At 46.1% G+C, this 9374-nt stretch overlaps 1 protein-coding gene across 1 annotated transcript; it reads right to left on the bottom strand.

Moving 5' to 3' along the window:
• Nucleotides 1–1189: 1189 nt before the first annotated feature.
• LOC9646801 lies at nucleotides 1190–1962 on the bottom strand. The gene is made up of 4 exons (XM_024663849.1): nucleotides 1867–1962; nucleotides 1653–1801; nucleotides 1486–1588; nucleotides 1190–1430 (listed from the first exon to the last, which is right to left on the bottom strand). The coding sequence occupies exons 1-4, from the start codon at nucleotides 1930–1932 to the stop codon at nucleotides 1308–1310; spliced, it is 441 nt and encodes a 146-aa protein (XP_024519617.1). The 5' UTR covers nucleotides 1933–1962; the 3' UTR covers nucleotides 1190–1307.
• Between the last annotated feature and the right edge of the window lie 7412 nt (nucleotides 1963–9374).

Here is a 9374-nt window from a genome sequence, read left to right as displayed (position 1 = left end):
GCACTTTCCATACCTTTCTATGACCAGATTAGCAAGGAACCTCGAGGCCGCTGGAGACGATTTTCCTCGTGGATGCGCCTTCCCCCTCCCAGATCTGTGCTCACCGCATTCTCGCCCAGGCGCCCACCGCTCGAGATCGCTCCTCCTTCCTGCAAATCTTCGCTGGATGGCACCTCCTCGTCAAGGCTCAAGAACGATGCCATGGAAAACCACCGCCATTGCCATTATACGCTACTGCTGCACATTTTCGATCCAGGGGGCTCTTTACCCGGGCGGTGTGCTGCTGCCGGGCGTGCTCTATGAGTCGAGCAGCATGGTCTTTCTTCTCAGTCTCGGACATCTTCAAACTAGGCTCACAAGCACAAGCACTGCTTTTCCGCGGTATGTGTGGTTCTTCTCGTGCTCATTTTGCTTATACTCTTGTCCAGTCCAGATCGCTTCATTCCTCATCTTCGCCACCCTTTGGCCTCGAGCATTTTCCAAGATAAAATGGAGGCCTGTAGTTCATCAACATCCAAGGCGTGGAGTGACCACAACGCAACTTGTGATGAGATGAGTTGGTGACCTGGTATACGTTTTTTGTGTTATGCCATCTGCTCTTTGGAAACTTTTGAGAAAGCTTGCTCTGAGCTGATTGAGTTTGAGCTTGGTCAAGGCTCTCACAGGTTTATTGGATGTCTGGTGCAACCCTGGAGTTTTGTTTGCGGGTGAGTAAGCTTTCACGGTTTCAGAGCAATATATTATATTATTGCCAAGAGAAGGCATCAAAACTTGGAGCTCCAGAGTCTCACGCCCCGAGGATTTGAAAGGATCCAAACCTATGGACCTCCAAGCTTTGACAACCAAGTGAAGAATAGATTCCCGGGACCATGGTGCCGGGATCAAATCAAACTCGAGCTTAGGCAAGCCATCTTCCACGACAATACCTTAAACGGCTGTTGCTGGTTCTTGTTGCAGCATACTTACGCTTTGTTTCTCAAAAGTAGCCTTTGCATCAGCTGCTTGTCAGATTGAGACGAAGAGTGCACCCATTTTGTTTGCCATGGCCTCGCCAGAGCATGGAGCAAGTGAGAGTTTCATTCCATCGAGAAGAGAATGGTTTCTTTCTTGAGCTTGACTGCAGCAGATTTTTCTAGACATGCAAAACAACAGAAATCTTATAAAACCCACCTTGCATATGTCTCATGAATAAGTTCGGACTTTTCAGGAGTATCGGTGGGCCTCAAGCTCCTCTTTGTTTATAAATTGTTTATAAATGTAAATGCTCTTGTGCAGGAAGCTTATGAATAGTTCCTATGAAAAGCACCTCAACTCTTGTATCCATTTTCGTGGCTCGATTTTGGTAGCATCTGTAACGTTATGCGGCTGTAGAGTGGCTGTTGCCTGATGCATTCTTGAAACACTTTGCTCTCTTTAACAGAAGAAACAGTCTGTTGTAACACACAAAGTTTAGACATTTTTCACCCCAAAAGGAAAGAAATATACCTTGAGGTATAGCCTGAAGCCGTGTCCCACAACTTGACGCCCAAGGAAGTTAATCACCCATGTCGGAACAAGGTCGAGCTTAAGGTCCAGGTGTATTACTGCTCTGTAAAAGTAGTAGTGACTATCTTAAGAAGAAAACAAAAAAAAAAAAAAAACTAATAGCGTACCTTATGTAGCATTTCTCGTCGCTAATCTTCTGGAGGATGAATCCACCGTTGGCTTCCATGCGAATGACGCCCTCTTTTGGAGGAGGCAAATGAGAAGCATTAAAACCATGGATGGTCTCCTTGACGATAGTCTCTGCTTCCTGGGGGACCTGGCAAATCACCACCATTGGAGTGAATAAAATAACAAAAGAGGCACAGTGATTGATAGCTTAACTGTTCGCAAGCAGCCAACCACGGCATCCAATTCAGGTAGCTCCAGTTCGAAAGACGTGACCAGCATTTCTCTTGTCGCAAACGGCCATGGAACCTTGCACCTGGCAAGAGCTTGTAGAATTTAAACGTGGGACGGAGGAGCTGCTGCACTACCACCAGTGTTGTGGCTTTTGGATTGATCAGCAGGGCACAAGGGATATACGTTGCAGTGAAAGCATTGCTTTCCCACAGTTCATCTTTCGCCCTTTTTGCTCTAAATACTCTTGTTGTGGACAGTCACCTTTTCCCCGAGTACTTTCCATGCATTGCCCCCTCTTCTTCACACAGGGTGTGACTTGAAATTTCATGGATTTTTTCCTGTTGCTGCTAGGAACAAGCATCAAACTTGGATAGAACACGACAAGAAAGCCCCTTGATGAAATCTCAAGCTCCCCAGGATTTGAAAGAACAGACAAGTACCTCCAGCCTTGTACTCTTAACTTTGCTGCTAATCAAGAGCGTGCCTGGATCAATTTAATCTTCAATGCTCAAACAAGCCATCTTCGGACATTCAGTCGTTAGGGAAACCTTGTTTCTCAAAAGAAGAAAAGGTAGGTTATCCCAGGGATTCAGTGGTGAAATGTTCATTCCATAATGGTTTCTTTCTTGAGCTTGACAACCGCAGAAAGGATGACAGCCTTATAAAACGTTCCCACAGGTTTAGAAAGGATGCTTAGAAATGAGCGAGAGCTTGCGCCGTTATGGTGAAGGTATGATATCGTTAAGAAGCAATTAGTGTCCGATTTGGACGGGAACCCGATGGCCGGATATCTGGCTAGAATAAACAAATATATTGGCAAGGTCACAGGTTCGAATCCACAGCCAGAGACCCAATCAAAAAATTTTGCAACGTTTCTCCCTCCTTTGCATCTTGCAAGCTACTGTGATCAGAGCGAGGTCTTCTGCCTGCAGTCATCTCGGGATGAGAACTACTTGTCGTCCATAGCCCAAAACTACAGCAAGTCCACGATCATGGAAAACTTAAGATGCTTGGTGGATCTGCTGGGGAGATCTGGGAAGCTAGACGAGGCCAGTGTCGAGCCAAATTTCAGCGCTGGAGAATGAAAGAGTGGGGAAAAGTCCGATGCTAGTTGGACCTGTCCTCTGGGCTGGAGATCATGACTCACAGCCATTCGAAGGTTGCCAAAACTCTTGGGCATCGGTAAACCGATGTCCAGGGTCGTGTCCTGTCTCTGCTCCGCTCAATCGCTCGCGTTCCAGCTTGCAGAGTGTGCCGCTCAGCGTTCGTGTTCTTCCTTGGCAGTCTGCAGCACTCTGTGCGATCGTAACAAGGCTGCATTGCGAGTCACGCGAGGCGCAAGTTCCTCCTCCAAATCTATTATCGTTCCAAGCGAGAGACACATTCCAGGATCCTTTGTTTCTGGGCTAGATCGACCACTGTCTTTTTTGTCTCTCGAGCCTGCGGGAGGAAGAAACAAGGAAATTCCAATATCGCGGAGAAACTCCAACATCGCCTACACTTGAAAAAAGTGTGTTTAGGTGGTTCTCTGGCTGTGGATTCGAACCTGTGACCTTGCCAATAAATTTCTTTATTCTAGCCAGATATCCGGCCAACAGGTTCCCGTCCAAATTAAACATTAATAGCCTGTTAAAGTGTTTCGCTTGTTATTGATTTTGAGTGAATGGCACGCGTGCTGATTTCTTGTTCCGTATCAATCACGTGGGCAAGTTCGCGCGAACGTTTCCAAGCCTCTCTTCTTGGTTCCAGGAATTTTTTTGGAGCAAAATTTGTTTCTCGGAACAAGAAAAGTTTCTGGAAAATGAGCAAGTTTGATTTGATCCAACCACCCTCTTGAAGAGCAGAGTTGAGAGGCATCTGGAAATGTCAAGAGTGCTGGAGGTTGGGGTATTTATTTGTTTCTCTCTTCTTTGCAAGATCAAATCCTCTGGCCATGTTCAAGACCATGAAATTAAATACTCACTCCCAAAAACACGAGAGGCACATCCCTGATTTGGTGCAACTGATTAGACTCAGAACCTGAGGGTTGATGCACCAGTGATTCCTTTGTTATTCACTGCAGCCTGTGAGAGCCTTGATCGAGCGTCAGGTGAGAGCAAAGAAGAAGCATGACAAGCGGTGGAATGATACAACACAATGCTCTGCAAGGACCCACGTCGAGAAGAAAGGCTACGCTCTCGCTCAGCTCCACTCTTTCTTACATGAGGTTGGCACAAGCGTGGCAGTCAAACGCTGCTCGAAAGTGTGGAGCAGCGTATCGTTATCCAGGTCGTCAGTAGTCCTCGGCGATTCGCTATTTTGACGAAGCATGTAGGAGGAGCTAGTGGTGGATTCAAACTTGGACACCCCCTCTAGCTGAAATGCAATGATACTTTCGTAGACAAGGCTGCATTGCGAGTCACGCGGGCTGCAAGTTTAAGCTCCTCTCCTCGTCCAAACCTGTTGGCGTTCAAGCGAGCAATGCTGAGACGCGTTCCAGCATGACTTTAAAGCAAAAGGAAGAGTCTGGGCTAGATCGACACACTGACCATGATCATCGTGGCTGCTGCTGCTGCTCAAGCACTCCAGCGAATTCCATAAAGACCCAGGTGCCTTGCGCAAGCGAAGTAAAATTTAATTGGGTCTCTGGCTGTGGGTTCGAACCTGTGACCTTGCCAATAATTGTTTTTATTCGAGCCAGATATCCGGCCAACAGGTTCCCGTCCAAATTATGCATTAATAGCTTGTTAACGTGTTTGTTACTTTCATGAATCGTTTCTTGAAATTCTGGGCATGGCGCTCAGCTAGCACGCGAATGTTTCCCATCAGTTTGATTTGATCCAGGCACCCCCCTCAAGAGCACCGGTGCGTTCTGCCCAAGAGATTCGAGTTGCAAGGCATCTGGAAATGTCAAGAGTGCTGAAGGTTGGGGGTAGTTGTTTCTCTCTTCTTCGCAAGATGAAACCCTCGGGGAGCTTAATTCATCAAGACACCACCCAAAAGCTTCCAGTCTGATGCTTGTTCCTATAGAAAAACCATGTTCAAAACCATGAAACAGAACAGAACATCTTTGAGTTGGTGCAACTAACTTAGACTCGGAACCTAAAGCTTGTTGCATCAGTGATATCCACTGTAGTCTAGTCCCGAGTACGTTGTGAGAGCCTTGATCGAGCATCAGGTGAGAGCAAACAATTCCTCAAGAGCTGCTTGCAGGTTTAGACTCTGCATAGCTGATGGCTGACAAGAGAAGAAGCATGGCAAGCGAGGCGATGATACAACACAAGGATCTGTGAGGTTTGAAGAAGTCCCTCAACTGCTCATGGGTACGTTAAGCCACTGCGAGCATGGTAAGGGACAAGGAGAAGCTTTAAAACATGACTCCACTAGCCTAGTCACACCCACAAGCTTACGCAAAACACTACACTCGACACATCGTGTATTAACCAAAAACCCAGGCTCAGGGGACTCCGACTTTGAACCCAGGGTTGCATCGGAGCCATAGATTAAATCATGCACAGCATATAGTATATGCTAGCAGTTAGAACCACTAGCCTTTCAAAAGGGGGAATCCGAATTGTGGATCCCTATCTCCATTCCATCATTTTTCTTATTAATACATAGCATTCTTTTTCTCATGCTTCTTCTCTGCCCTTGGAGATTGGGCTTTTTTCTCTTTTGTTTTCTTACTAACAATAGATTTCCAGCCAAGAGGAGTTTTCACACCTCTTCATTTGGCAACCATGGCTTTTGAATTCCCTTTTAGGTTCACAAATTCTTCCATTCTTTCTCCATTCTTTGTGCGCAGATAGCAAGAACGATCAAGCAATCTACCCAACTCGCCAAAATTCGCTACCCAATTTGCCACCCAATTTGCTACCCAATTCGCCACCCAATTCGCCCAAATTCAACAAACAAATGCCACCACCAATATGGATCAATGGCGTCCAAGTGATCGCCGCCCAACGCAGTAGAGGCAGACCCTTCTCAGAGGAGATCTTTGCAGAATCTGAAAGCTCTCTCACTCAATCTCTGAGTCCAATCACCAACAAAGACCACCAACAGCCCTCTTTGACAAGAAACTCCAATCTACCAGCACCTTCATCAGCGGACACCCTCAACAGCTTCATTGGCGAACTCCATCTCCGAGCACAAGACCACCCACTCCAAGCTCGAGACCTCAACCAGCGCGCTCGACACAAACCGACACCACTACTGAAACGAACTCATCTTCCGTGCAGTCGTCGACCCAGCAATCCTAGTGCTCCGACACAATTCCAATTCCTGCGTCCACTCCAAATACCGAAGCACATCCTCAGAACCTACACCAACAACGAACCCATCACTCTATTACCCGGTATCAGAGAACTTGTCGAGGGACAACTTGACAACGCACCACCAATTTTTCGACAACCCCTCCGATAGAGTCAGCAGCTCAGCACCAAAACAACAGTCCGAACTCGGTTCAAAATCAACACGTTCGCTGCAACAACTCTTGCCAATCACGCCATCACCCAATCTGGACTCGAACAACTCGACGACATTATTGAAGAAATCATTCCAGACAAACCCAAATATCCGAAACTCTTCATCAAACTCCATCTCGGCACCAGCAAGTGGAAGACCAGTCTGCATACTGCACCAGCACACTCGACCCAACACAACTCGGCTGAACACAACCCAACACGCACCACCGTCAATATTTGCATAGAAAAGAAATAACAACCTCACAACGACTTTATCGACAATTGGCCTGCCGACAGTCTTCCCGAAGTTCTACCCGAACTGCATGATTGACTGCAGACACAAATCTGACACCAACAACCAGTAGAAGAATGCATGTATCCAAAACCACGAAGAACATCCAGAAAGTCGGAAGAAGACCGACAACGGCTTATCCGAAGTTTAGATAGAGATTTGAAGAATTTATAAACAAAGAGAAAGAAAGACTAAGAGAAGTTGAATCAAATTGTTAAACCCTCCAAGAGAGAGAATTACATCCGACACAAATTATTACCGCGAGCTAACTCCAACAAACCAGTATTGGACATTTGCGAAGAATACGACGAGTACACAACACCACTAGACACACCACCGGCAGCACCCTCGATGGCACCCACCGAAGTGCCCGAGCCTAAATCAACACCCTCGACAGCACCCACCAAAGTGCCTGAGCCCGACCGAACATTTGAGCAGTCGACACAGACTACGCCCGAGCAACAAAACATTTTTCAAGCAGCATACAACCACTTCAAAGGTACATTCACCAACCCCATCTACAGTGATGACGAACGACCAAGTTTCCCACCCAGCTTCACAGACTTCACCAGACCAACACCATTTTCACCATACTGACCGATATTCACAACACCAATATATCCCACATTTGCTTCCAACATCTACCGAAGCCCACTATCAGCAAGACCTTTCGAACACGCTTTCAACTTCAACACGCTGACGAGACAACAACTCGACTTCACCAATTACAGTCGCACTCCGATATACTCAGTCAACAGCAGTAAAGATGAACAACCTGAATCGTCCAATAGTCAAGCACTCGATGTCAACAACTCACACCAAACTGCCAAACAGCTCCAATCATCAAACAACAACGAGATCGACAAACCAATCGTCGACGACGACAACAATCTTCCACAGCAACCACAATCACCACACAACTATACATTCGAAGAACTCTTTGACAATTTAGAAGAACAACCACAACCAAGACAACATAACTCTGACAAATACATCGACAACAAGTTTGAGCACCATCTTCCAAAAATCAACACCGGCAAGCAACCCGATACTGACGACGACGTCAATGACACACCCAAAAACAGTCCCAACATAGAAGAAAAAACAGAGAAGAGTCCACTAAATAACAACAACAATTCACCACCTTCTTCTTACACCAACTTTGCTATTGACCTCGACAACCCCTTGCTACAAATCACCTTAGGACTCCATGGTGACAACCTGACAAAACAACCTCGACAATACCAACATTACTACCAACAGCAAATGGCAGTCACTACCGCCGTCGCCAACATACCTATCGGAAGACACGTCTCTTATCCACTATTTCATGGTCTGAAGTCAGAAGATGCCAAGAAACATGTTGAACAGTTCCGAGAAGCAATCCAAATCAACAGCCAGACGACTGAACTTCCATACTATTTCTGATGTACCCTTTCGAAAGAGAGCCAACAAATGGGCTCAAACGCTTCCTCAAAATACAAGTTTCAACGACCTCGCACTCAAGCTCATAGACCAATTCAAGTCTTCCCTCACTCAATCACAAGATCCAAAAACTCAAGTAGAAGTCTGGTCAATCCATCGACAACTACACTCAAACCTTCACTCAACATGCTAGCAAATGAGGCAACAGTGCCACCGAAACATTACTTTACCAATGGTACATGCAAGGACTCCAACGATCCCTCTGAGAAGCAGCAATGCACATCAACGTTGCCACTTATCTCGAACTCACAAGAGCCCATCAAGATGTTCAAGCTCGACGAATGACAGCACAAGTAGATGACACAGATAACTCAGATTCTGATAGCAGTTCGGACAACAACTCCGAGATGAACTTGGAGAGAGCACCAAGTCAAAACTTCGGAAACTCAAGAAAACAATCGACAAGCTCAAGGGAAAAGCCAAGGCCGACATCAAAGAATTTTGATCTAGAATTTGGTGTACTAAGTGCAAGAACGAAGGACATCTGGCAAGTGACTACAAGCTCCAAATCTCCAAATGCCAGATCTGTACCAAAGAAGGTCATGATGCCAAAACTTGCAGATTTTGAAATTCTCCAGAAGTTTGACAAGTCTCGAACTATCCCCGACAGCAATTTCAAAAACCATATCCAAATCAATACTTCAACAATTACCAGCCACCACCTCCAACAAACTGGAGATTGCTAAGAAACAACTTCCAACACCAGAGTCGACAATGGAATGATCAACCTCGCTACAATAATTACAACAATTACAACAACAACTACAACAACAACTACAACGATCAACAACACCCGCCGAACTGGAACTACCCAGCAAACCGAGACAACTACAACCAAGGATACCAACAATACCCAAGATACCAAAACCGAAGATACCAAGGCCAAGGTTATCAAGACCATGGCTACCAAGGCAATTGTAACAACCGAGCATGGCAACCTCGACTTCAAAACCAAGGCGGTCCGCCGAGACTTGGTCCACCGCCTCCTCGACAACAAGATCAAAACCAGCAGCAACCACCAGCAACAAAGATGGTCGAGACCGACGAACTACCTTATGCTGACAATGATGACTCAGATCCTCAAGTCATGGTAGTACAAACCCGAGCACAAATTCGAGCAGAAAAACAACAACAACCAGACAGAGATTCCGGAGATAGTAAAGAGAAAGGCCCTGAGAGCCTGACAAAACTCCGGGAATGGGAAAAGAAGCAGAAGTTAGCTACCAAGATATAACGGCAACTCGCTCTACAACCACCCGAATTAGTGATTT

The sequence above is a fragment of the Selaginella moellendorffii genome, unplaced genomic scaffold, assembly GCF_000143415.4.
Source record: "Selaginella moellendorffii unplaced genomic scaffold, v1.0 SELMOscaffold_104, whole genome shotgun sequence".
NCBI lineage: Eukaryota > Viridiplantae > Streptophyta > Lycopodiopsida > Selaginellales > Selaginellaceae > Selaginella > Selaginella moellendorffii.
This window is presented reverse-complemented; position numbering and strand designations above follow the sequence as displayed.